This window comes from Alexandromys fortis, unplaced genomic scaffold (assembly GCF_014885135.2).
Source record: "Alexandromys fortis isolate MF-2015 unplaced genomic scaffold, M_Fortis_MF-2015_v1.1 scaffold_341, whole genome shotgun sequence".
Classification (NCBI taxonomy): Eukaryota; Metazoa; Chordata; class Mammalia; order Rodentia; family Cricetidae; genus Alexandromys; species Alexandromys fortis.
Window position 1 is genome coordinate 507,084 of NW_026068214.1, and position 27,768 is coordinate 534,851.

The following is a 27,768-nucleotide window of genomic DNA, read 5'->3' on the forward strand; positions in this document are numbered from 1 at the left end:
TAAACACATGCTTCTTACATTCTTCATTTCACAGATTTTCTAACAAGCACTCATTTAGATGCTCTTCAAATTGCCAAGTTAAGACTATCGGGAAAACAACAGTCAGGAAAGAAAAAAGGCCAAGTTACCTCAAAATACAGAACTCTTTCAGGATTACCAGTTAGCTATGTTCAAAGGAAAGAGCCATCACTTCTTCTTAAAGGAGGGATGCTCAGGTGTCATGAGTGGGATCATGAAGAGAGAATGAAGGAGTCAAAATGTCAGATGTTTTTGCAAGGAGGTCAAGAGCTACCAACAACTAATTGCACTGTCAACTGTCAGTCCATTTCAGTAGAGTTTGACATAATGTCAACGAGTGTAAATCATTACCTGATTGTTATTATTGTTTGAGCTAGTCAAAAGTGAGATTTCACCTGTCTTGTAACTTTTAACTGCTATTTAAATCCTCCTAGAAGCCTTTTGCATTAAGACATATTAGACCAAAATATATACCAGCAAGAATACTGCCACAACTGCAAAACACAAGAGTATGACCTTTAACCTTATAGGCCTTCTGAATTACTAAAGTGGAACCTAAACCAAGAAAATTAACTCATTAGTTTAATTTTCCTCCCATGAAATGCTAAAAAATTTAATATGTAAATTAATAATAAAAAGTATGTATTCATGGAAGCACAACAATATTATGATTCCAAGAACAATAAAATGTTTCTGGTCTGTAAAAATTAGTTTTATTTTATACAAAAGATCACCACATTTCTACACCTATCAACAAGCCAATTTTCCACAAAAGCTAGACAACAGAAGGGAGGGAGGCAAAGAGGGAAGGAGAGAGGAGATACCAAATGTAATGGAAGGAAAGATACGTAAAACCTAACATGAATGCAGAATAACTATAAAAGTCGTACAAGCAAACATCACCAGGAGGCTATTTTCCACACTCAACCTTTCTGAAGATAAGCTGCCCAGGCCCTTTAATATCAAAATCAGGTAGTCATTTTGTAAATGGAAGATGACAAACTGCTTAGAACCAGCCACATTTCTTATATTTCATCTGGTTGCTCTTGAATCTTGAAATTCTACTAATTCTAGTTTAGATCACCATTACATAGCCCACAATAATGAAATTTCTGTTCAAAAAAGCTAGTCTTAGCTAGGATGGCCTAGGCCTTAAATTTAGGTTTGGTTTTAGGATCAAATAGCTTCATAAATCTTTAAGTCAGCTTTTCTTTAAAAAAAAAAATGCACTGCTGACTCTGCAGAGCCATGGTAATTAATGCTGCTGGATAGTCATCTTAAGTAGTGATCACTTTAGTTTTATAGAATATGTTACTATGAATGGCCTAAATTGGCTTACAATGAAGAAAACAATGTTTTAAAATTTGATAAACTTTAAAACAAACTTACAAAACTGGTAAATTCACTTAAGCAATTAAAAAGATCTCTCCCTTAGTCTATTCTCATGACAAAACTTGAGTTCCCTCTAAATTACTGATACTCACATTTAGAGATAACAACCATGAATGTTATATTCAGCTATCACCCACTATTTCGAATCTAAAGTGCTGAAGATATCCTTGTCTTAGCTTTAACACAGTAAACAAAATCTCATCCTAATATCCAAGAAACAACAAAAACAAGGGGGGGGGATGATTTTCTATCTGTTTTATGGGGAAGAAAATATTAAAAGTACACTTATGTATTAAAGTTAACTGGAGTTATGAAAGCTACCCGAGTCATTTCAGGAAGTCCCATTCTAAAATCATCTAGAAATATAAGTGTATAATATGAAAAAAAACCTAATGGAAATATTGGAGAAGAGAAAGTAAGTCATGTAAAGATAAAAATAATCCCATGCCCATAGTGGGTCACCATGGTTGGCCAATTAACACAAAATGTCATGAGAGAAAAATGTGTTTAAAAAGTTTCAACACTGCCAAAATACAAAACTTTCAAGTACAGAAACAAAACTGAGATAACCTCTCCAAACATTAAGTTCCACTTAAAAAAAAACTCAGGAAGAAAAAAGATGACATTACTTCTTTTCCAACACACTAACTCTGATGCTATGACATGCTTTGAGCCACCAAATCCACCCAGACTATTCTCAACAGATTTATCTTCCTCACCCCCTTCTACCCAAATTTAGCTCCATTTTCCTGCAGAAAAAGGTACAAATTCCTACAATGACAAGAACAAGAAATAAAAACAGTGAGTACAAATGATAGAGATCCATTGATTTTTATTACAAATGTACTTGATCACTTGGCTTCAAAAAGTTTAAAATCAATACCCTAATATCTGTATGCCAGTACAAAGCAAACTGTTTTACAAATTAAATACCTAAAAACTTGACAAAAATATTAAAATTTGATGAAAAACAATTATAAAAATTCTTTATCTCTCTCTTCAAAAAAAGGAGGCAGTCTTCCCAGACCTATCATACAATGTTAATAGTGTGCAGCACTAGGTAGTTAAATTATATTTATGTCAGCATTAAAAAAAACTCTTAAACTAATAGATTTTATTTGTATATGCTTCAGTTAAGTTTGTGAATACCATCTGATTGCAATATAATCAACTCTCTTTAATTGAATTCTAATTTACACTTATTTAATAATTTGCATAGCTTGAAAGGGATAAAGGTTATTCTATGACTAATTAACATAGGCTATTATAGTGCTATTTCTCAAGGCAATAAGTATTTGCTCCCAAATGAAATTATCTGTCTCCTTTCAGCAGGGGTTAAAATCACTAGCAGCTTTCTCCATTACCTGAAAAAAAAAAATCAAACTGGAATAGTTATCCATCTTTAGATGTAAAGGCCTAAAAACAAAAATTGACAGACCTTCCATTTTGAGTCAAATTTTAACCCCTGCATGGGACTAGAAAGTGAGACTTTCAGAGTTTAAATTTCCCATTGGTTTTGGTTTCTACTTTCCATGGCTTTTGAGAAGCTGGAAAACAGTTTGTCTTTCCTGACTACTTTGTCTTTTTTTCTCATTTGGCAAATGTTCATCTACCTTCAATGTGTGTCTAGTAGAGGAAAAGCCAACATGGCTTTCTTATGAACCTCCTTTGTTGTCAAAGACATGTATGATGATTTCTACAGTTCTGGTTAGTTAACTTTAGCTCCCTCTGTGGCTGGATGACTGCTGCTTCTAACATCTGAATGATAAATAGGAGGCACAAATAAAAGGTAGCTTTAAAATAAGATTTGGTGATTTAAGGGGGGGAAAACTCACAAATACCATCACCACTACCACACACACACACACACACACACACACACACACACACACACACACATACTCTTCAAATCTGGTGGCTGATCTCTGGATCAAATTACTTGACAGTGTCTCTCATTTTAAAGAACATCAATAGCTCAATGCATTTCAAGTTTTCTTTTTTTACTTAGGCAAATAACATAGTTTAACCAAGCTCTTGGACCTTAATTGTAAGACAAAGCAGATCAATAAAAATAAGGCATACTTGTCATGAATTAAGTTCTGTTTGCTTGTTTTTGGCACATTTGATCATACTGTCTTCTATGAACAGCACATATGGTCAAATATACCCTTCTTTTTTCAGCACAAACTGGGGCTACCCACTAGTAAAACTAAAAACATGAAGAGACTCTAACATAATACACTGAAATATAGAACCTTGGTAAAGTACCGAGCACCTGGGAGAGAAATAAATGTAGGGGAGGATGAAACAGGAGAAGGGGAAGGGAGGTGAGGAGGTTGATGGGGAGAGAAAGTGAGATGCTTTGAACAAAAAGAGCATCTTTACAGTCACTCAGTCTTCTCTATATGACCACTTTTTAAGTCTTAAAAGATCTGCGTGTGGATTTCTTTTTAAACCCACTGACCATAAATCAGACAATGGATTCAAAGTCCTAGTAAGATTGTGTTTAACTGTTATAGTGTAAAGACAACAGCACAGTACATGTGCTTCTTGATCCAGTAGGATTCCAAGCAGAATCTGAAGTCTATAAGTAAGAAAGGTTTCACTTTAGGCAGTTGACCCTAAAGAAAACCTTATGAAAGAACTTGCATCTCAAAGAAAGGACACTTTGCCTAAGTTTGCTGTGTTTTTGTTGACTTGCACTACTGACTGCTGGCTACTACGAAACACTGATCTAGGAGTACTCCAACAACTCGTAGCACAAGGCTTAACTTTAAGAAGCTATAGTAAACAAGAGACAAAATCAAAGCAATTCTCTTTCCTAATTAGAAACAGCACAGAGAATGCAATCTTTTCCATATCACAGTTAAAGTACAGTGAACAAAACAGCTCAACAAACCTTAAGACAAAAGTGCAGGTTATTAATGTTTACATGCAGTTGATAAGCATTCCAAATGTCACATTATGCACTGTAAAAGCTCAACTTTACTATATGAAAATAATAAAAAAAATGCACCTTGGGGGGAGGGGAAAGCAATTTAATAATTTCCAGTGATTTTGTAAGTAAAGAAACTCCTAACTATTGTACGGTCACCTCATAGTTAACATTGTATGAATATGAAAAGCAAACAATGGGAAAATGCACAGTACAATGAAAATAGCTTGTTATTCAACACATACAGTAGATCTCAAAAACAAAGACAACACAACCAGAAAGCTTAAAAATATCAAATCAAAACCTAAAGAGCCAGCAGGAAAAAAAAATCCTTCAAAAAAGACAACTGTTCTGCCTTCCTAGGCGGATGCTTTCCAATGGGAAAGGTACTGACCATTCCCAGTCCTACCGGTGGTTTCTTCTACATACAGCAGGTAGATCTAGATGGCTGGATTTGCCAAGAAACAATTGCATGTCCAGAACTCTTTCTGTCAAGACAAGATCCAAGATCCTCTTTTTTTCTTTTTTCTTTTTTTACCAAAATACTTTCTACAGAATTCCAAACCAAAATGTACTGTATTTAAGGCATCTTTTTATAACATTTTTCTCTTCACTCAAAGATGATAGTCATGCAGCAGTTTAATGATAAAAAATATATTAATATTTTACTATACAGCAGCAAGAAGTTAGTTGTCAATTAAAAGCACACAAACATCTTCAAATGAAAACCTGTAAAAGACTATCGTTACAAACAATTTCAGTGGAGGACACCAGCTTGGTAAAGTGCTCTCCTAAGCTTGCATTTTCATAGCCTAAACTTTGAATATGAGTGATAATAGAACATACTTTTGACGGAAGGTTTGTACACTTGGGGAACACAAATACACTTACATATAATGTAGCCAGTAATAACTAGCACCACAGCTACATGGAAATCCTTTACATACACCAACTTGGCTTTCACTTTTAAAGGAAACTCAGAATCCATGGCTCAGTAGGATAACTATAATGGTGTTGCTTTGCTTTTAAACAGGTCTACATAAGTTAATAGCACTGGCAAAAAAAATCAAAGGATAGCTTCAGACCTCTTACAAGTTTAGGAGACAGTGCTAGTGACCACAAATAGACTCACTACCTGATATCCAAGTACAGGTTCACTGGAAATTGCTGCACGTTAGTTAGGTTTTTAAAATCTTTCTACACATAATAAAAAATATATATTATGAACAATACAAGTACATCTCATATACACAATAATAACAAAACACCTACTCAGTCAAAGCAAACAGATGCAGAAAAATATTATGGGAAATTTCCTTTTTCTTTCTCTTTTTCTTTTACTATTTGAATAACTTTGGTTCCAACCATAAAAATCACAACTTAGCAAATTTCATTTAAATGCCTTTTTTAATAATTTCTTCATGTTCACAGAAGTTTCACTGACCATTTTTATATGTTTAAGGTCCAGATGCAATGCATATTGTATAAAAGAGAGCACTTATTGTTTACCTTGCATGAATTAAACCTACGTACCTTGAACTCTACAAACTTCTGCATAACATTTAGACAAAGCTCAGACACACAGCATGCCTAGCCCTCATATATATACACATCTCTAATCACAGGTATATAGGATGTCAAATATACTATAATAACCTCCATGTAAGGTTTGAAATTTGGTAACAAAATGAGAAAAACTAAAAATATTATTTTACGTGTTCTAAAATATCTCTTTTTTGTGCTAAAGTCAAATGTTAGCTCAACATGAAAAGGACTTTTTATATAATTCAGCAATATTATAATCTTGACCATTTTGCAAACACTTTTAATAATAATAGCTTAAACGTGTACAAAAGTTCTTGGTTAATTAGGGAAATAAACACTCAGTTCTTTATATTTTTTAATCAAGTAGGAAACACAGTTCATATAATGTTATTACTTTTTGTATATTTTTTTGTTTTTTGTTTTTAGCAGCTGCTTACTGTTTTACATGGTGGATAAAGTGGACAACATCCAGCGATGGGTGGCAAGTCAAGAAGAGAAACTGTCAGTTGGTGGAGGTTCTGTGGGTGGTGCTCCCTTGGAGTTTAAGTTTTTTTTTTTTAACTTTTTAACTTTTTATTTTCTCTCTTTACAGTATATTTTCTCTCTGTGTGTGGCTGTGTGTGTGTGTGTGTGTACACGTACGTGTATGCGTGCGTGCGTGTGTGTGTGTGTGTGTGTGTGTGTGTGTTTCATTCAGTTTGATCAATCTTCTTCCCCTTCTTCCTCACCCTGCAGTAGCAGGGTGGCAGCGGTGGTCTCCTCCTGCTGCTGCTGCTGCTGGTGGAGCTGCTCACAAGCGGCCCGCTTCTCCCTCTGCTTCTCTTGAATCTTCTTCATCTCCTCCGAGTACTTGCAGAAGGTGTGTCCGAACTTGGCCCACACCTTGTAGGGCACGGTGATGGAGTTGCGGTAGGTGGGCTTCACCTCACTGACTCGCATAAACACGCCGTACTTGTTGGAGCCCACATCGAAGAAGAAGCGCTTGTTGTCCACAGTCAAGGAGGTGCCCTCGGGCAGCTCGGCCGGCTCCTCCTCCACTCCATAGTCGTCGATGAGCTTGGCCAGAGCGTCACGGAACTCGATGAGCCCCTGTGCGGGCAGCGCAATGGTCTGGCCCTGCGTGGAGCCCAGGCCGGGCCCCCGGTTGACTGTCTGGCGGATGCGCAGGAAGCGGCCGCGCTGGTTCTCCTTGAGATCCATGTAGTACTTGCGGTTTTCGCGCACCAGGAACTCGCTCTTGAGCGCCCGGCGTGGCTCGTCCTGTGCCTGGGCCAGGTCGGGCGGCTGGCTGGGGCCCAGCTGCGCGTAGTGCTCGATGAAGTCGCCCAGGTAGTCGCGGAACTCCACTGCCACAGACATGGAGAGGGTGAGGCGGCTCTTGTTGCCGCCAGCGCCCACCTCAGCGATCTTGAGGAAACGGCCCTTAGCGTTCTGCTTCACGTCCAGGTAGAAACGCTTGTTCTGGATGTCCACCCGCTTGGAGGCCAGCTCCTGCGTCTCGTGCTGCAGCCCCCCCGGGGCCCCGCCGCCGCCGCCACTGCCGCCGCCGCCCCCGCCGCCACCACCGCCCCCGCCGGAGCCTGAGCCCGAGCCCGGGTGCCCTAGGGAGCCGCCCGAGCCCAGCGCCGCACCACCCTGCTCGCTGCCGCTGTCTCGGTCCGCCATGATGCTGCGCTCCGCCGCCGCGCCGCCGCCTGCCGCTCCGCCCGCCGCCTCAGTCGCCTCAGCCGCCGCTGCTTTCCCTCCCCGGCTCCGCCTGCTGCCGCCGCAACCCCCACAGCCAGTCAGCCACTCTCGCGAGATCTGCGGGAGAGACGAGACAGACGAGACCCGGTAACAGGGCACTGACTCCCCAGTACAGTAGCAGGACGCCCTACTGTACGCGCCCACCCGCCCGCCGGCACGTGACTGCGCCCCTTCCCCAGGCCAGCAACCCTGCCCGCCTGCCCGCCAGGCGGCGCCCACCCGCCCGCCCTCGCCCTACACCCCTCTCCGGAGAGGGGGAGCGGGAGCGAGCGCCGCGTCGCAGTTCTGCTGCCACCGCAGCCTCTGCCGCCACCGCCGCGGTAGCTACCCCTGTTGGCCAGACCCTAGGCAGCCTCGACTTGGGGAGCCAGGGAACTGGGGGGGGGTATGCCGTATTAAACACAGAAATCAGGCCTGACTCTGCTTTCCAGTGACCCCCAAAGAGAAGATTGGGGGAGGGGCCTGCGTAGCACAGCAGAGTAGGATGCAGAGGGTATACCGAGTCACGGCCTCCCTTTCCCCTGTGGGCCTGACCCAGACCCAAACCCAGACAGGGTTGCCCGCCACCCGGCAGGGCTGTCTCCTACCGCAGAGCCGTGGCCGAAGAGGCAGGCGAGGAAAAAGAGGTGCTGCGGTGGTAAACCCTTAGCTGCAGAGGGGGCTGCTGGGGACGAGGACCGGGCGCCGGCAGCAGTGGCGCGGAGCAGCAGACACCTAGCCCGTCCCTCCCCTCTCCCTCCCCTCGCTCCCGCCGCTCCCCCCTCCCCGCGCACGGCAGCGGCTCTGGCCTCAGATGATCCCGCTCCCCCCTCCTCCCAACCGCAGCCCCGCACAGTCGGGCGGGCGCACTCACCAGCGGGGGGAGCTGGGCTAAGGACAGTAGCCGCACCAGGGCCGAGGTGCCCGCAGTGCCTATTCCCGTAGGCTATGCCCTTACTCCAAAACAATAATAGAAAAGAAACCCACACTCACCCCAAAACCTGCAACCAGACCCCTTTGGGACCAGGATTGCTTGGTTACCTCCCCCCTCCTCCTTCTGAGATTTGGGAAGGGGGGCACCATTCTTAGGGCTCAGCCCAGCCTGGGTTGTCGGCCAGCTCTGCAGATGAACCAGACCCTGCCGAGTATTCAGACCCCGGCCCACTCTTCTTTTGGAAGGACCCAGAATGGAGGAGAAAACCCATTCGGGTTTTCGGAAATTCATGAACTAAAAATGTCAGGAATTTCCTGGGAAACGCAGTTCCTTACGGGATTCATTAAAGCAGGTTTGCTTACCCCTTTACTCTTCCACCCAGAAACTCCCAGTATCCAAAAGAGCCCCCACCCCCGGTAAAATATTAAAAGATCTTGGATTTTATGCAGACAGATTACTGACCATTAATTAACCAATCAGTCTTAGCTACTAAAAGGAATCTCCTGTGCCCATAGAAAGGGGCCCAAGAATAAAGATGGAACTCAGAAATAAAAATTTTCTTTTTAAACTATAACTCATAATCTAGGGCTTCTTTTCCAACACTCAGAAAGACAGTGCCTGCTCGTACTTTACTGCAGTGTGCAGCCCTGTGGCACAGCGAAGGCCTATTTCCTGAAGACCCTTGCCAATGACTCCAAACTCTACATTACTGGAGAGGATACAGACCATGCAGCCTTATCTCTGGCTTTTTCGACACAGATTGCTGCCTCTACCCTAGTAATATGCCTATTCATCTGTGGGTTCCACTTCTACTGAACTCCTTTTCTTCCACAATAAGGAGCCGCCTTCCCTACTTAGCTGCAGAAACTGGTAACTATAAGGTTGCCTATCGGGGAAAGAATTAAAGTAAGATCAGTCTATGGACAGATGCCTTTCAGGTCTTGAGCCCGAAAAGCCCCTTAATATGACCTTTTATATTGGGGGCAAACCTGTCCACTGGGTGTATATGTCTTCCCCAGCAAGAGCCCCATTTTAGGTAGTATTAGGTACATTCACTTCCCATTAATAAAGAAGAAAGAGGGCAAATAACCCTGGTCACCAAAGAGCAAACTAGGGAATCCCGTGAGCCAGCCTGAGAAACACGCACCTGCATACAGTGACATCTGAAAGCGCTCCCTGAAGAGGAAGCTCACTCTGAAACAGAAACCTTTGCTAAGGGCCTCACAAAGAATTTCTCCTTAATTTAGAAGCAATCACTTACACATAGGGCCTTTTCAGTGCTGAGTTTTCTGCACTCTCTCCTCCATCCCCAAGTCTGTTGGGTTAAGGGAAACAGGAACTTTTAGAGGATTTCCTACCACAAAAACAAATTCCTGAAGACACAGAGGTGCCTACAGGCTCTCTACTTGTTCCTTGAAACAGTCAGGACCCTGGATAGACCCCGCCAACTCCAGTAACCTAAATGCTGAGTGACGCGGGATCTGCATAGAACAAAGCGGTATCGTGGTCTCACGCTTCCACGCTTCCACGTGTAACTGAAGGAAAGGTCCAGTGAAGTCCGGTTCTAGAGAGGTACCTGCCTTCAAGAGTTTACTTTACAAAGAACAAAACCATACCCCTAACAAGAGCTCAAGATAGCAAGGCCAATGAGATTTTGATGAGGCCACCCACTGCCAGTTCCTACATTCTCCCAGACTTGGGGTTCCAAATCGCCTTCCCGGATCAACTTCGCAGTTAATCCAAACATTTATTTCCAGGGGTTCTGAAGCAGTTTGAATTTTGGAGAGCCCTGATTTTCTGGGAAGAGGAGCTATCACCAGGAATTGACATTCTCCTCAGAGGAAAGGCAACTGATGGGGTTTCTAAGTAGAGTACAAATTAAATATCATTTGCACACTTAAGAGTGGGAATTTCGAGTGAAAACCAGCAAATGACTGAGACTTCTGAATAATTATACGCTTTATACAGTCATTGTATATGTAATTTCTACCTGTACAAGCCAGCAGCTCTTCTTTATATCTAAAAAGTAAACAAGACTGAAGCTTCCCCCACAAACAATTCAACAATGTTAGCTAGGTAGCATATTTTTACTATTTCATCAAGAGCGTCAACTTCAGGATAAGCTTGTAAATGTGGACTTTTCCTCTGTCTAAAAGGTAAAAGGCGGCTTTCCTTAGGCTACAGGTATGACATTCGTCTTAAAAGGCAGCCAGGAAGAAATGAATATTAACATACAGGATAGTCTTAAAATGTTTAGAACGTTAAGTAGAAATTTAAAAATTATATTTGCATCCTGGCTTTGAAGATCTTTAAGAAAATTGTAGATCTAAAGAGGTTGTTAGCCATTTGTTAACTAAATATACTAACTTGATAAATGAAAAACCTTTTCTAGTGTTTAGCACTTTGAATCTATTACTTCAATATACATAACTGTTAAGACTAACCTTACAATTTCATTCCAGTGTAGGAAAAACTAAAAAGAAACGAAATACGTGTAGCAAAATATTTATATTAATGAAAAATCATCAAAAAGAATTATTTCCCTTTCACTCAAAAATTGCTTACATTTACCTGATAAAGATTTCTAGGTCCTTTGAGTCTCTTTATCAACACTATATACACACTTTAAAGAGAATCAAGACTAAAAAAAATTTTAGTCACTACATATTTAACAAACTTACCCACATTTTTTTTTTGCATTAGGACACAGATTGAGATAGACCAAGAAGGAAAAAAACCCTCAATTTTCCTCTGCCTCAACTACAGGGATTCTGAGATAATGTAATTCACCTTTTATTTTTACAGGAAAAAACAACACATAGTAATAAAATAAATTTGAGGAGAAGCTATTTACCTCTGTGTAGTAAACTCTTGATTGTAGTGCTCCCAACAGAAACAACACATTAATACTTTACAAAGCCCAAATCCCTCCTTCCCCCAAAAGAGAACATCTGAACTTTATTCAAGTGCTACTTGGGTTAAACCAGACAATTATCTTCAATACTTAAATCATTAAAAAAAAAAAACAACCAGAATGTTAGGCTGCAAATGTTCAAAGCACAAGAATTTCATTTCTTTAGGGCTTCCACCAAGGGAGGAAGGGACACAGGTAAACGGACGCTAGCACCATAACCATCTCACAGCACTAGTATTGCCCAAGTCCTTTAAAGAAGCTTTCAACAGCCTACCCACTCTCGAAAATTAGCTTTCTTTGACACTGTATGAGTATTTAGAACTAAAGATATGAACTAAATATTCAAATTCAGAAAAAATGTTTAGTGATAAATAACCTTTGCATCTCCAAAAGGTTTTCATCTTAAACATCTGCAGAAGAGTTAAATTTAGCACACATTCTAAATTCCATAAAAAAAATGCACAGAACCCAACATTTTACGGACCCCAAAGGTCCAAACAAAACCGATTCAAATGTCAAAAGCTCTCTCTTCATCTGATACTTAAATGATTTTACTAGTACTATACTCAAGGAACTGAAATCAGCAACTTTTTTCCATACTTTAGCCAACACTCCAATTTTCAAAGCCGCAATTCCCTTAAGTCTTTTGGGCGGGGACAAAGGGGGTCTTAAAGTAAATAAAAATTTTCCTTTCCCCTCTGGCAGTCTACCAAAAGATGCCAAACCAAATCCAGCCTATTGTAAATCTCCCTTCCAAGGACATGGGACGGTAACATAGACATCACGGCTAAAATATGCCTTAAAGTCCTTAGCTGGACAGTAACGTAAGGGGCCCAGAAGAAAACCGAGCCTCCAATAGTTCCCTCAGAGACAACGGAAAAGGTGGCATTTTTCGGGGGAGGGGGACGACTGCCGACAGCTCTGTCACACCTTGCAGGTCTCTAGGGGCCTCTCTCTACCAAAGTTCAGGTTTACGGTAGATACATTTGCAGGGTTCCTACAACATCGCAAGTCACCTCTGGTCCTGCCGTCGGTCTCAGAGGAGACCCTCCAGCTTCGCATCCCTTCCTTTTGCCCCCACCGCCACCCCCCACCCCGACAAAAGCTAATGAGCAGGCAGGCAGACCTAGCGCTCGGGCTATTGCTCGGGCCACCCATCCATGGGCCTGGCGATGTCAGCACCGATTTGCTTTGCCCTTTAAAAAAAATGTAAAAAAAAAAAAAAGCCAACAACGCACCTTGGGCGTATGTAATGGGGGGGGGGGCGGAGCAGGAGAAGGATTGGTAGTGGAATCTAATTTATAGATCCCTCCTTCCTCTTCCCACCTCCAAGGGATGCAGGACTGGGAGTGTCAGCCACGTCTAGCGCACTGTCCCAGGCCTCGGGGCCACTGTAGTCTGTGGAAATGGAGCTCAGAGATGGAAGAGGGGAAAAAACAAAAAACCCCGCATCACTGATGGTCTCCAGTGCCTGCGGGGGGAGAATTGTTCTTTAAAGGGGGAAATGTTATGATGTTCCTTCTCGGAAGTGGGAGGGGGTTCATTCGTCTCCGCCAGGCCCGGGATGGGGGGGGGGGCGTTGCTGCACCGCCTGGGTCTGCAATGGCACTCTAATGATTTCTGGGCTGCGAGAGGACTGTGGCAGGGGACAGGGTGGGCGGCACCTCGACTGTGGTAGTGACAGCAAGCAAGGTCGCGAGGGGCTTACCGGGGAGGGCGGGCGGGCGCTGTCCTGCCGCAGGTGAGGGAGGGCGCGGGCTGGAGGGAGGGAGGCCGGCGCGCGCGAGGCGGGCGCGAGGAGGAGGGAGGGGGAGGTGCGCGCGCACACCTGTTCTGGTCGGCGGCGCGAGCCGAACGGCGCCTCGCTCGGGCTCTCCGGGCTGAGCCGCGAGGAGGGCGGGCTGCGGGCGGGGGCGGGCCGCGAGGGGAGGGGAGGAGAGGAGGCGGCGGCCGCGCGGCGGGCTCGGGCCTCGCTCGCTCGCTCTGGGTCTCGCTCCCGCGGGCAGGCCGGGCTGACACCCGGCTCCTCCCGCTCACTCACAGCCCCTCCGGCTCTCTCTCTCTCTCCCTCTCTCCTCTCCTTCTTCCCCAGCGGGATCCGCTCGCCGCCGCCGCCGCCGCCGCCACGGCGAGTCGTGGCAGCCAGACGTCGGCGCGTAACCCGGCGCTCCGTGCGTGACTCCCGGCGACGTCAGCGCGCGCCCCGCGCTACCCACCCCCTCCGTGGCTCGCGCTCGCGGCTCCGTGGCGGCCGCGGGAGCCGGGCGCGCTCCCCGTCCCTGCTCGCACGCGTGAGCGCGCCCTCGCCGCTCTTGGCGCGCCAATACCGCAGCCCAGGCCCCGAGGCGCGTCTGAGGACCGGGCCCGGGTGGTCGCTCCCTCCCCACCCCGCTCCCGGGGCGCCCATAGGGGGCTCATCCCGCGCCGGCGTTCTCGAGGCCCAGGCGGGGCTCAGGCCCGGGTGGAAGCCTGAAGGGCCTGCGCCAGCTCCGCGTTAGGGCCTCAGCGTCACTGCGGCTGCTGCCGCCACCTCGTCACACGCCCCCTCCCTCCGCCCGGCTGGCTCAGAGGCCGCTAGCCTTTCATCTCCCGGGAGGGTCTCACCTTGGCCTTCAGACACCCGCCAAGAGGGACTGGAGGGGAGGAATTAGCCGCAGCGGAGAGGCTAGATGAGGCTCTTGCTCCAGCAACCATTGACAGGAAGTGTGGGGTTGCTGCCCAGCCTCCCACGCAGTGTAGGTGAAGCTGGGCCCCTTTGAGGGAATGTGACTAAGGACAAAACCCTGATAAATATTATTTATGCGTCTTTGTGCAGAAAGAGAGAGAGTAAAAGGGGCGAGTTATTTTTCATAAATTGCTATGCCGGGGTGAAACCCAGGACTGTATAATGTCCTTTAAGATTGCTTATGACATCTTACCAACTTTGAGATTTTTGGTGCATGTAACATTATCTCAGACCTCAACACTCAGCACACAGAATTGACATAGATCAGCTAATGATGATCTGCAGAATAAATAACAGTCGGCTTTCACCATCTTTATTTAAATAGTTCTCCCAGAGAAGCCATCTATTATTTGGGAAAATAAAGAGGCCACTAAAAAAGCATTTCAAAGGAAACGACCCATTGCTCTTCAGCCTGTCTCCAACACGTTCTTGCTTTTAACTACGGAGTAAGGAACGTTTTGTTGTTTTCTTAAAGTACGAGAATAACTTAACTGACCAGATTTTAAAGTTATTTTGAACATCCACGACAAATGCCCTGTTCTTAGGCAATAGAACTTTAAAGTCCACTAATCTTCAAGAGAATTTTATCTGGTGAAACCTGTGAGAAAAGTAGAAAGGATGCACGATACATCCTGGTTTAGAGATAAGAATTTTGAGTTGGAAAAGTTAGTTGTCCAGAATTTTAAGGATGGTTTCACCCATGAAGGAGAAAGCTTTAGTCTTTCTGTCCACCACCCTCCACTGTTGTCTTCAGAGTATCATTCGATGGCCTTTTTATATGTTGTAGATAGTGGTGAAGGGCTGAAAAGAATTAGAGGGACTGCTGAAAAGGTTTGAATTTGAGATTTGTGCTAGAGAACATGATACTCAGTAATACATCGTGAAACAATTGAACTTACATTTTTAAAATGCAACAAAATATTCATTAATCTCTGGTCAGAGGCCAGAAAATGAGAAGGGCTGAAGAGTGATGGGTCGTTTTCTTTGAATTGCTTTTATATTCACCTCATCTTTAGGTGGCAGCACTACTATACAAATGTCTTTAAAACTATAGATAGTCAGTGCCCTGACATCCTCAAGTATCTTGTTCTAAATGTTTCCATTGTGGAAATTAGAAGCTGGTGAAAAGATGAGTTGGAGCTAAGAATTAGAGTGCTTCTAGAAAAGGCCACAGAAACTAATGAGCTGCATGGGTCACAGAAGGAAAAGCCGAGAACTTTAGGGAACATTTAAATGTAAGAAGCAAGTGATGCTTTTGAATGTGCCTTTTCTTTTCAAATCAGAAAACAAACCATGCTTCACAATATTTCATACTTATCAAGTATAAAGTCACAACCCGTGTAGACATTGGTTTTCTAACTGTAACTTTTTCTTCTTAAATACAGAGTCTCACTATGTAACTGGCTGAACTGGAACTCACTATTTTAAGGCTGGCTTTGAACTCAAAGGTCCTCTTGCTCTGCCTCTTGAGTGTTGGCTTCCAACTGCAATTTTCAAATTTAAGTACAATTTATTTTCAGTTCTCCACTATCACGCTTAAGAAGATTCCCCCAGACAGTGCTTTGTTGCTGACCCTCGTGAAGAAACTCTTCTTGGCTTCTTTTCTGGCTCTCTTATATCACTCACACAAAGTAAACGTCATCACTCAAACTTAGTGAAGAAGACTGGCTGAAACAGATGGAAAGTGGCAGCAATTTACAAGTAATTCTATATCTTAACTTCTCCCACATTTTTTACAACAGAGTCTCATGTAGCCTAGGTCCCAAACCCACTATCCCCCACATTTTTTTGAAGATAACAAATTGTGATGTGTAGAAAATTTGTGGATCAAGAATTCTCTAAACATGTTTGTCATAATTAATTTTGTTGATGTATAGTAGTTCTCTCCTTATCCTTTACCAAACCAACCCAATAAAATTGAATTTATGTGCCTTTCAAAATAGCCTGCATTAGATTTGCTGTGTAAACAGAGCCACCAAGGGCTGTAGAGGCATGACAACCAAGAGTAGGAAATCTAATTATTTCTGGAGAGAGGATAAAGTGTTGATAAAGTCCTTCTTGATGATAGCTTTCATCCTTCTCAAGTCAGACTTGGAGGAGGAGTCTCAAGTGAGTTGGTAGTTCTCAAGCTAGGCTGTATTATAAAGCTCTCCAGTGCCAGCAAATCATGCAGCCTGGGGCTTTTGTTACAAACTTCTGCCAGCACTATTTTGGCAGTAGAATGTTCTGTTGAGCAAAGTTTGCACGTGTTTAGGGTGTGAAGTGGTTCCTCAGGCTTTTATCTGGTTTCATTCCAGTTTGGGGACTTGAAGACAAGGGTTAGAAGCATGAGACTGAACTCACAGGTTCCTTGAAAGAGACCAAGCAAACAATTTTGAATTTTCACTCAGTTTTTGCTCAGTTTTTTTCTTTGTTGGTGTGAGAGTTACTGAGTTGTACTCTTTTAGTTTACTTCTTCAATATTAACATGATACTGAACCAGTTCTCACTAGTAGATAAACAAGTTCCTGTCTGTGGAGAATCAGGGGATCTTTCTTCATCCTCTTTCCTATAACACCACCAAAATGGGTTTATTTAGAGGAAACACACTAACTAATGTGCAGTCTCAGAGCAATGGGACCAGTAATTAAGTCTGATCTCGTGTGTCAAATTTTATATACCTCTGATTTTTTTGAGTCAGTTCTCTGGTTTCATATATTTGACCTACTTCTTTCCAGCCTGGAATCATTGCTTAGTGGAACATGGTGCTAATTTGTTAAGGGGGTCCCTCATCTTGGAAGCATACAATCTATTTTCATTTATTTTTTTACCCCCCCCTTTTTTTTTTAGACAGTGTCTCACTATGTAACCCTGTCTGGTCCAAAATTTGATATGCAGACCAGGCTGTCCTTGAACTCAGAGATTCACCTACCGCTGCCTCCCAAATGCTGGGATTAAAGTGTCCACCCCCATGCTTGGCTATTTTTATTATTTTTTATCCAAGTTAAAAATTCCAGGGCTGGAGAGCTAGCTTAGTGGTTTAGAGCACTTACTACTCTTGCAGAGCATCTGGGTTCAGGTCCTAGCACTCACAAAGTCATCAAAGGCTGTAGGAGTAGAAAATTAAAGGCAAAAGTTATTATTTTTTTTTTGAGACAAAGTCTCACCGTATAACCATGGCTAGCTGGATCTTCCTATATAGACCAAGAACTCATAGAGACTCACTTCTCTCTGCTCCTAAGCACTGTGATTAAAAGTATATGCCACTTGCTAAAAGTAACACACTAAAATAATACAATGTCTCATTCTTACTATAATTAATGGTATATCAATTTCTAGGCTACGAGTACAACAATTTGAAAGTGTTAGATACTTTTCCCAAGAGGGTAAAACCTCTTTAAAATTTTTCTAAAGTTACATTGTATGTGTATGCACACCCATGGCACATATTTAGATGTCAGAGGACAACTTGTGGGAACTCGTTCTCTCCTTCTACTGTGTGGGTCCTAGGGATCTAAGACAAGTTGTCAGACTTGGTGGCAGGTGTCTTTACCCTTTGAGCCTTCTCACTGGCCCCAAGAGGGTGTAACTACTTTATAGCTTTTCCTTTCCTTCTCTTTAAACTCAATTTAATTTTCTGTTTTGGAGGGGTTTGTTGTTGTTGTTGTTGTTGTTGTTGTTGTTTTTTGAGAGATGGCCTTGCTATGTAGAGCTGGCTGGCCTGGAACTCACAATGTAGGTCAGGCTGGCCTCCAGCTCAGAGCCATCCACCTGCCTCTGTCTCACCAGTGCTGCGATCAAAGGTATATGCCATCATGTACAGTCTTAAAGTAATATGAAAACAGATAAAAACAAATTTGTATATTAAAATCAACATACCGATGAGCTGAGGTATGGACAGGAAATGTAGGCCTTTTCAAAGGGTGAATCTGTGTGTTCAGTGTTGCTGGCATTGTACAATGACTGCAAAATTCCTCTGCTGCTTCTCTTAGAACCTCAATGTTTTGCCACTATGCTGCCTGGATCACCTCCGAGTCTAACCCATTTTGTAACCTAATCCAGTAACACTTTGTGACCAGATGGATCCCAGCAGAATTTCTGTGTTGAGTAAAATGTTTCAGGGTTTAGGGGTGGGGGAACAAGGCAATAATTCAAATTCAAATACAAAGTAAACTAAATCCTTTTTGTGTTGTAATAATCGTTTTTATTTTTATTTGTTAGATTTTGGAGGCTGAACATACATGTTCTGTGTTGTATGAATGTTCTATTACCAAGCTATGTAGGCTTGATCCTCCTGTCTCTGCCCACCCCCAGCATAGGATTAGGAGTGTGTATCATACACTCGGCATTTTTATATGGATTCTGTGGGAGAGTGAATGAAGTCCTGGGGAATATGTATTGTTGACTGGCATGGCCATGTTAAGGGCCTGACACCCATGGGAAGGGGCAAAGCCATCCCTTGGTCCTCATGCTGATGTTGCTGATAGAGTATGCAAAAATTAGCAACTCCAACCCCCCCTCCTACCCCCCAACTGCAACCGGAGACTTTATTACAGAGACTTCCCACTGAGACTAGCTAATCCCTCCTGTTGTGCTGTGCATAATAAAAGGACTGAGTTCTCAGGTTGTAGAGTTGGTTCCCTCTGTCAGAGCAAGCTTCAGCTCACCGATTCCAGCTTTTACGGATGTGTATCTGTCATTTCTTTATTCCTGCGTCATCCCAGGCAGGCTATGCAGGATGCACAAGGTTCTGTGTTTCAGACTGTTGTTCCCTGAGCTTGCAAGGCACTACCTCTCCAATCCTCCCCTTTCTTTCTTTCTTTCTTTCTTTCTTTCTTTCTTTCTTTCTTTCTTTCTTTCTTTCTTTCTTTCTCTCTTTCTCTCTTTCTTTCTTTCTTTCTTTCTTTCTTTCTTTCTTTCTTTCTCTTTTTTCTTTCAGAATTTCACACAATGTGCTTTGATAGCATTCTCCCCATGGTCTTTTCCTTTCCACTTTCTCCATCTCACCGAACCCCTTCTTCCCAACAAGCGTCCCTCCTACTTTTATGTCTTTTTACCCACTTAACTGAAGTCACTTGAGCAAGAATGCTTTACTAGTGGATCCACCACAAAGGAATATGACTTCTCCTCCCCCAACAACCTTTAGCTGCCTACAGCCCCTCTCAGGGAGTGATGGGCCTTATGAGCCCTCCCCATGCCATGATGGGATATTGACAGGCCACTTGTCCTCTCCAGAAGACAGTTTTTCAAAACAGTCCTTCCCATCTTCTGGCTCTTACACTCCCCCCCATCTTTCACATTCCCTGAGCTTTGGAAAGGGTAATGTAGATAGCCCGTCTAAGGCTGAGCAGTCGACAGTCACTTATTCTTAGCACTGTGACCAGTTATAATTCTCTGCTTTAATCATTGACCATTGCAAACAAGTTTCTCTAACCAAGTCTGAGAGCATTAATTATGGGTATAAACATAATTTGACACCATGTTCATTTAGCAAAGCAACAAGAGCAAGTTTTCCCCTCTCTTGAATAGGTGACTTCCCCATTTGTAGGCTTTTGACCAGGTTTATAGTACCAGGAATGAATTTCTCCTGGGGTGTGGGCCTCAAATCTAACGAGAAAGTGGTTGGTTACCCCTATAACAGCCATGCCACTACTGTACCAGGAAGTACATCTTGCCTGGAAGGCTGGTGTTATAGCTTGCAGGGTTCACACCTGAGTAAAATCAGTGGTGACCTTTATACCCCTGAAGCCTGCATAACATCTTTGGTAGCTAAGAAAGTCAATCAATAGGGAGAAAGCTTCTAGTTTGATTTCTTTATGTCCTGCAGCTAAAATGTGTGGTGCCTTCTGCAATAGGGTTTTATCATCTACTTCTGGTGAGCACTCAAGGGCAACACTAATCATCTATACTATTTGAAGAGTCTCTAGGGTCTCACTGGCCAACAACTCACAAGGTGGTATTCCAAACCTGGTACTAGAATTTTCTTTAATAACCCACAACTTCTGTGAGCAGTGTTAGCCACTATATGAGGTGCCTTGGAACCTCCCTTCAAACTCTTTTCTTATTATATATATTTGTGTGTGAATATATATATATACTTTTAAACTAAATTTTTATAAGGCTTCACTATATAGTCCCAGTTGGCCTGGAAACCATTCAGACCATGCTGGCCTCAAATTCACAGAGATTTTCCTGCCTCTGCCTCCCGAGTGCTGGGGGATTTATTGTTATTATTATTATTACTACTAGTATGTGTGTATGTGCACCCACAGGAGGTCAGAGGGCAACTGACTGGAGTTGGTTCTCTCCTTCCATCATGGGGATCCCAGGGATTGAAGTCAGGTTGTCAGGTTTGGTGGCAGGCCCCTTTATCCACTGAACCAATCCTCCATTATATTTTTAATTAGCTTTTATTTTTAAATTAACTTTTAAAATAGGTTTACATGCATCTTTTTCATGCATTCCTTTTTCCCATTCCCTTATCTTCCCATCCAGCCACCCCATCCCCACTTAAATATTTGCTCTGCTAGTATTCTCCTTTTCTAGTTAATATCACATGTTCCTCTGTTTTCCCTCCTTGCAGGTCTCCCCTCCACCCCAAAGCACCCCTTTCTACCTTGCTGGCCTCTCCAGGCGCTCCATGTTAAGCATATAAATCTAAACATGTGAAGCCAGGATTTGCATTTGAAAGAGAACACTCAGAGTTATACCACAGGGCCTAGGTTACTTTGCTCAGTATATTTTCCAGTTCCATTCATTTTCCAGAAATTTTCATAATTTTTCCTTCAGAGATGAATAAAGTTTTGTTGTATGTGTCCTATATATGTATCTCATTTTCTTTCTTTAAAATTTTATTTTTGCAAGTTGGGCGGTGGTGGTGCACTCCTTTTAATCCCAGCACTCGGGAAGCAGAATCAGGCAGATCTCTTTGAGTTCGAGGCCAGCCTGGTCTACAAGAGTTCCAGGACAGGATCCAAAGCTATAGAAAAACCTGTGTCGAAAAACCAAAAAAAAAAAAATTATTTTTGCTTGGCAGTGGTAGTGCACACCTTTAATCCCAGCATTCAGTAGGCAGAGGCAGTTGGATCTCTGAGTTTGAGGCCAGCCTGGTCTACACAGTGAGTTCAGGACAGCCAGGACTTATACAAAGAAATGCTGTCTGAAAATATATAAATATATAATTTTCATTACAAGCATGTGAATGTGTCTGTGTGCAGGTATGTGCACTTCTCAATGTAGGTGTAAGCAGAGCCCAGAAGAATGTTGGATCCCCTGGAACTGAAGTTACAGGTAGTTGGAGCCACCCAAGTGGGTGATGGAAACCAAACTCAGGTCTTCTGTAAGAGTAGTATGTGTTCTTAACCACTGAACAATCTCTTCAGCACCACATTTAAATTTTTTTAAATTACATTTATTTATTTTCTGTGTGTGCATACAAGTTGGTCACATAGTACATATGGAAGTCAGAGGATACCTTACAGGATTTGATTTTCTCCTTCTACCATGAGGGTCCTGAGAATCAAACTCAGGCTGTCAGATTTGGTGGTCAGTGTCTTCACCCACATACAGAAGCCTTTTAATCTTATGAGCTCCTGTTTGTCAGTTGTTGGCCTTATTTCCCGAGTGCACAGAGTCTTACTCAGAAAATCCTTAATTTTCTTTTTTAAAGCTTTTATGAGTCAGAATTAAACTCACTCTGTAGCCCAGGCAGGCCTTGAACTTGTGATCTGCCTGCATTGGCTTCTTGCATAGCTGGATTATAGTCTGCACTAGCTAGACTATTTTAACCTTTTTTTTTTGAGACAGGGTCTTATGTAACTTCGCTATGTAGTCAAAGATGGCCTCCTGGTCTCCTGGTCTTGTTGCTTCTATCTCTGATGCGCTGGGATTACTGGCATCCAACGCCAGTAATAATAATAATTTTCCTCATATTTAAGAACGTAATGTAAGTATGGCTTGTTTTTATCTTTTCAGTACCTTTTCTTCTTGTCTACTGAAATACTCAAACAAAATGAATTATTAAATACAAATACAGTGATTAATTTTTACTTCATAGATGCAAATCAGTATTACTTAAATGTGTATAGGATGATGAGATGTTTTTAATTACTATTTTGGAGTCCTATTACTAGTACAGCTGATGGTTAGATTATATATTATACATGTATATATTTCATAATTTAAATTTTGTGTGTATGATTATTTTGCCTGTATGTGTGTCTGTGCACTACTTGTGTATCTTGTGCCTTCAGAGGGCAGAAGAGGGTGGCAGATACCCTGGAATTGGAGTTACAGGCAGTTTTTTTTTTTTCCCAGAAACCCAAGTTTCTTTTATTCTCGGACTGTATTTCATAGACCTAATGGTCCTGGAACACATGTGGACCGCAGTGACCAACACTTACTGTATGACATGAAGTGAAAGACAGTACCTTAAGTGGTGTCCCAGCCCTCAATACACATCCGGGGATTGACACCCCAGGGTGCTCACAGAGCATCCGAATATGGGAAGATTCCTCCTGGCTCTAGGGCCATGGACTCCTCTGCATTTGGAGATGAATATGCCAAAGCCCTTGTTCTCCCAGTGTCTAGGAACATAAGTGAGGCCATGTTAAGCTATATCTCCTAGTTCACTAAGCGTCTTTCTCCCTCCCAAGGGTTCATCTGTAGGTTAGAGGTCGCTTACAGGCAGTTTTACCAACCATGTGAGTGCTGGGAATTGAATTCAGTAACTCTGGAAAAGCAGCCAGCTCTCTTAACTACTGAGTCATCTCTCCATGTCAGCTCCCATTTTTTAAAAAAAAACACCCTGAACTTCATTCTGTAAAGTAAGTATAATATATAGTTACTTATAATATCAGGTCTAGTTCTTGGAACCCTTCGGTGTCTATCAGTCAGGCTTGTTATCTTGAGTCAGTTCTCAAACAGTATTTATCAACTGCCTATTAATAAGACGTCGTTCTAGATTCTCAAACCAAACAAAGTCTCTGATACCATGGAGCTTTCAATCTATGTAAGGCAGCTAATAAACAGATATATATTATAATATCTACAGATATTATAGGCAATCGTAAATACTAAGAAGAAAAAGTAGACGAGGGGAAAGAGTGTACACATGACTGTGTGTGAATGTGTGTGTGCACCCCCTACCTTATATTTTAAATCGAGGAAGCCTCTCTAAAGAGGAAGCATTTGAACAGATCAAAATAGTCACTGGAGCATGTAAGAGATGGTCTAGGCATTATGAACAATTTATATCACATATAGGTATAGTCAAATAGGATCCTTTATTATAGTAATGTGTATATTAGTTTACCCTTGAGAGACAAAGGTCTTTAGGAGCTTCTGAATACTTCTTATGCTTGCTGAAATCATTCACTTAATACCACTATTTCTCTGTCTGGATGATTCTATTATTTAATACAATAAGATTTACAATTTGCTACAGTTACAGCTTCACAGTCCTTTATCCTTGGTCCCCAAATCAAAAAAAATTTTAATTTGGTGACAAAATCAGATTGGAATTGATATAGTCTGTTTTAAGTCTATTTCTTCCATTTTTGTGTGCCTATTGATAGAAATATTAATGTATGATAAAGGGTTGCTGCTCAGAACACCATGTTCAGTAAGATGTAGATAACATTACATTCTTAAGTATGAGGAAAATTAATGTTCAAAAATATATTTAGTCTCAAGGATTTTGGATAAAAGATTGTAGACCTGTACCCGATTTCTTCTTAATTACTGGCTAAATATCATCATCAGTATTACCCCTTTTTATTTTTGATGTGGTCTTGCTATATAACTCAGGATGGCTCTGTGGGGCGGGGTTCTAGACAGGGTTTCTCTGTGTAGCCCTGACTGTCCTAGAATTCACCAGGTTGGCCCCTCAAACTCAGAGATCTACCGGTTTTGACCTGCCAAGTGCTGTGATTAAAGGTATGTGCCACCACTGCCTGGATAAGCTTGTCCTTAAACTCTTGACCCTCCTGCCTCAGCATTCTCAGTGCTAACATTCTAAGCATGTGCCACCATGCAAGACTTTAGACACTTTTATTCAAAAGTATAGCAACAATTGCATTGGTAACCACCTCATTGCTGTAAGAAAGTCCCGACAAATGAGACTGAAGGAATGGAGGGCTATTTTAGCTCACCGTTTGGGGGCATAGTCCAGCCTGCTGAGGAGGGTATGGTGGCAAGAACAGCTCTAGTTATGGCAGAGGATCGCGAGGTTGCTGGTGGTACTGTTCATGTCAGGGAACAAGGAGAGTTGCATAACTGCTTCTTAGTCCATCTGTGACAGCTGCTATGAGCGGTGTCTTCCCACCTCAGTTAATCCTCTCTAGAAATGCCCTCACAGACACACCCAGAGCTTTGTCTCCTTGTTGAATCAAAATCCTATTGGGATGACAGTCTATTCCTTGTCAATTTGACAACTACAAACACATAACCTAATTTTTTATCTTGGAGCTGGAAAGATGGCTCACTAATTAAGAGCACTGGCTGTTCTTTCAAAGGACCCAGGTTCAATTCCCAGCACCCACATGGCAGCTTTTGGAACTGTTTGTAATGCTGGTCCCATGGATTTGGACACTCTTACACAGCCATATATGCAATAAAAACACCAATAAAATAAATAAATATTTTCCTTTCATTTGTTATTTTGGTGTGTACCTGTATGATGTGTATACATGGCTGAGCACGTGGAGGTCAGAGGACCATTCCTAATTCTTTACCTCCACATAGGTCAGAGGGAAACCTCCAAAAGCTGGTTCTCTCCTTACACTGTGGGATCCAGGGACCAAAACTGAGTTGTCAGATTTGAGGGGCAAGCACTTTACCTACTGAATCATCTTGGTGGCCCCATCTAACTTTTCCTAAAGCCATAATATCCATCCCTGTCCTTAAAATTTCATGTTTATTTCATAGTGGAAAAAAATGCATTCAGTCCATCTCCATGACTCCCCAAAGCCTTAATAGCTTCATCACTGTTCAAATGCTCAGTGCAGAGTGTCTACTGAGTCTGGGGAATCTTTTGTGATCCTCTGTAGGGTAAAAAAAATAAATTACGGGGCTGGAGAGTTGGCTCAGAGGTTAAAAGCAGGGGCTGTTCTTCCAGATGACCCAGGTTTAATTCCCAGCACCCAAGTGGCAGCTCACAACTGTCTACCTCCTGTCCCAGAGCTCTGGCACCCTCACATAGACAGACATGCACATAAAATAAAAAAACTTTTTAAAAAATTACATGCTTTCAACACACAATGGTACAGAATAAGAATTCCCATCCCCAAAGGGGCAGAGCAAGGAAATATAGGACCAAGCAAGACCAGAACCTAGCATGGCAAACACTAAATCCTGCAGGTTCATATTCTGCGCTTGGAATGGTTGGTAGCACCATTTGTCGGACATCTCCAGGTCCTGGCATCTTTAACATCCTGGAGTTTTCATTGTAACTTAGGCTGCTTTTCAATGACCTCTCAAGGTCTCTTGTAGTGGATCTGACCCTGCCACATCCCACCTGGCTCAATAGCCTTGGAGCAAACCTCTCGGACCCCATAACACTTGCATTTTGCTTACCTCTAAGACCAGCAACAGGTGGATGATGTTTGGTTGGAAGTGCCACCCCTGCTGACACCTCTATACCCAGAGTATGGAATGTTTGGGTTAAGGCTCCACCTCAGCCCCTGGCATCCATGTATCCAAGGAGTCTGGAATGTTTGGATGAAAAAGTTCCACCCCAAGCCCCCTCCCTTGGAGTTTCTGCAGTCCAGACTCCACCTCTGAGAAAGCCCACCAAATGGTGACCCCTCTCCAGAGAGGGTCAAGACCACTCCCACGGGCTATTTTAATTGCCCCCCAGAGAACAAACAGGTAGTCTTCTGGTCTTCCTTTCCCCGCTCCGTGGTCTTCTGGTCTTCCTTTCCCTTCTCTGTGGTCTTCCTGGTTCTCCTTCCCCCCTCTCTGTCTCCTCTCTGGGGCCTGGAAGGCCACCCAGAGCGCTGGCACCCATTAAAACTGTTTTTTTTTTTCTAATTCGGTTTGATTTGGTCTGATTTGGATTATTGCGCCAGTGGAGAGGTCTATCAGGCTGTAAAAACTTTACAGATGATACTAGCAATTCTGCTGGCAGTTTGAGATATTGTCTTTTCTATTCTACCATAGCTGTAGTGGCCACTGTGCACTTAGAGGCTAAACCTGGGAAAACACCTTCCTTGTGGTTGGTTCTCTGCTCAGTCTCTCTCCTTTCAATTAGGTTTAAGTTTTACAAGTTGGAGGCTTGTGCTAATCTCTTTACCAGTTATTGGTTACGTCTGTGTCCTCGTCAGCAACTTCAAACTCACTCATGTTCCCTTCTTTATCAAACTCTTGCTTTTCTTATCCTTTTCTTCTTCCTTCCTTCCTTCCTTCCTTCCTTCCTTCCTTCCTTCCTTCCTTCCTTCCTTCCTTCCTTCCTTTCTTTCTTTCTTTCTTTCTTTCTTTCTTTCTTTCTTTCTTTCTTTTTTTGAAACAGGTCTTTCTATGTAGCACTGACTATCCTAGAACTCATTGTGTAGACCAGCCTGCCTTTGAACTCACGGAAATCCACCTCACCTGCTTCTCCCTCCTGAGTGCTAGGATTAAAGGCGTGTAGTCTGGGGCCCCAGACCGTGGTACGGTGTCACCCACATTCAGGGTGTGTGTCAATGGTGTCACCCACATTCAGGGTGTGTCTTCTCACCTTGGTTCAACTTCTCCAGAACAGCTTTCAGAGACACGCTCAGAGTTTGTCTCCACAGTAATTCTAAGTCCTGTCAAATTGGCAAGAGCCTGAGGAGATGGCTCAGTCAGTAAAATGCTTGTCGTGCAAGCATGTAGACCTGAGTTTACATCCTCTGTGCCCCCCTGAAAAGTTGTGCATAGAAGTGCACACCTGTAATCCCAGAGCTGGGGATGCAGAAACCAAAGGATCCCTGGGGCTTGCTGACCAGTCTAGGAGAACTGATGAACAGAGGTCCAGTCTCAAAAAAAAAAAAAAAAAAAAAAGAGTAGCGACCAATTGAGAACCCTTGACATTGACCTCTACTCTTTGCGCACACACTGGTAGCTGATAATCAAGATCATTCATCCCAATGGCCCCATAGCACTCTTTTGTATGCCTGGTGTATGTAAGCACTCAGATTAAGTCATAGAATTCTTACAGCCCTGTGTTACAGATAAGAACACTGAAGCACACAGACCCTGGCTTGCAGATTTCAACTGGCTGTGTATCAGAGCTAGGAACTGAACCCAGACGGACTTCCTTCTTAGCTTCCACTCCCCCCCTCCTTTTTTTTGGTTGGGGCTGTGAGTTGTTTGTTTCTGGAGATAGGGTTTCACTATGTAGCCCTGGCTGGCCAAAACTCACTGTGTAGATCAGGCTGACCTCAAACTCTCAGAGATCCACTTACCTCTGTCTGTCTTTCCAAGTTCTGAGATTAAAGGCGCACACTAACACTTGTGGTATATATATATGTGTGTGTATGCATATATATATTATATATATATATATACCTTTCACTCTTTTTGTCACCTGTCTCCCTCTCTTTCTTTTTCTCCCCCTTTTCCATTACTTCTCTCTCTCCTCT

At 42.9% G+C, this 27,768-nt stretch overlaps 1 protein-coding gene across 5 annotated transcripts; it reads right to left on the reverse strand.

The window, feature by feature from the left end:
• Positions 1-2,225: 2,225 nt before the first annotated feature.
• On the reverse strand, positions 2,226-14,146 carry Pura (purine rich element binding protein A). 5 transcript variants are annotated; one of them, XM_050130357.1, is made up of 2 exons: positions 14,068-14,146; positions 2,226-7,693 (listed from the first exon to the last, which is right to left on the reverse strand). In XM_050130357.1, the coding sequence occupies exon 2, from the start codon at positions 7,553-7,555 to the stop codon at positions 6,593-6,595; it is 963 nt and encodes a 320-aa protein (XP_049986314.1). In that variant the 5' UTR covers positions 7,556-7,693; positions 14,068-14,146; the 3' UTR covers positions 2,226-6,592. The 5 variants fall into 5 exon arrangements, with proteins under 5 accessions (XP_049986314.1, XP_049986312.1, XP_049986315.1 ...); XM_050130355.1 differs by lacking the exon at positions 14,068-14,146 and adding an exon at positions 13,172-13,512; XM_050130358.1 differs by lacking the exon at positions 14,068-14,146 and adding an exon at positions 13,292-13,411.
• Between the last annotated feature and the right edge of the window lie 13,622 nt (positions 14,147-27,768).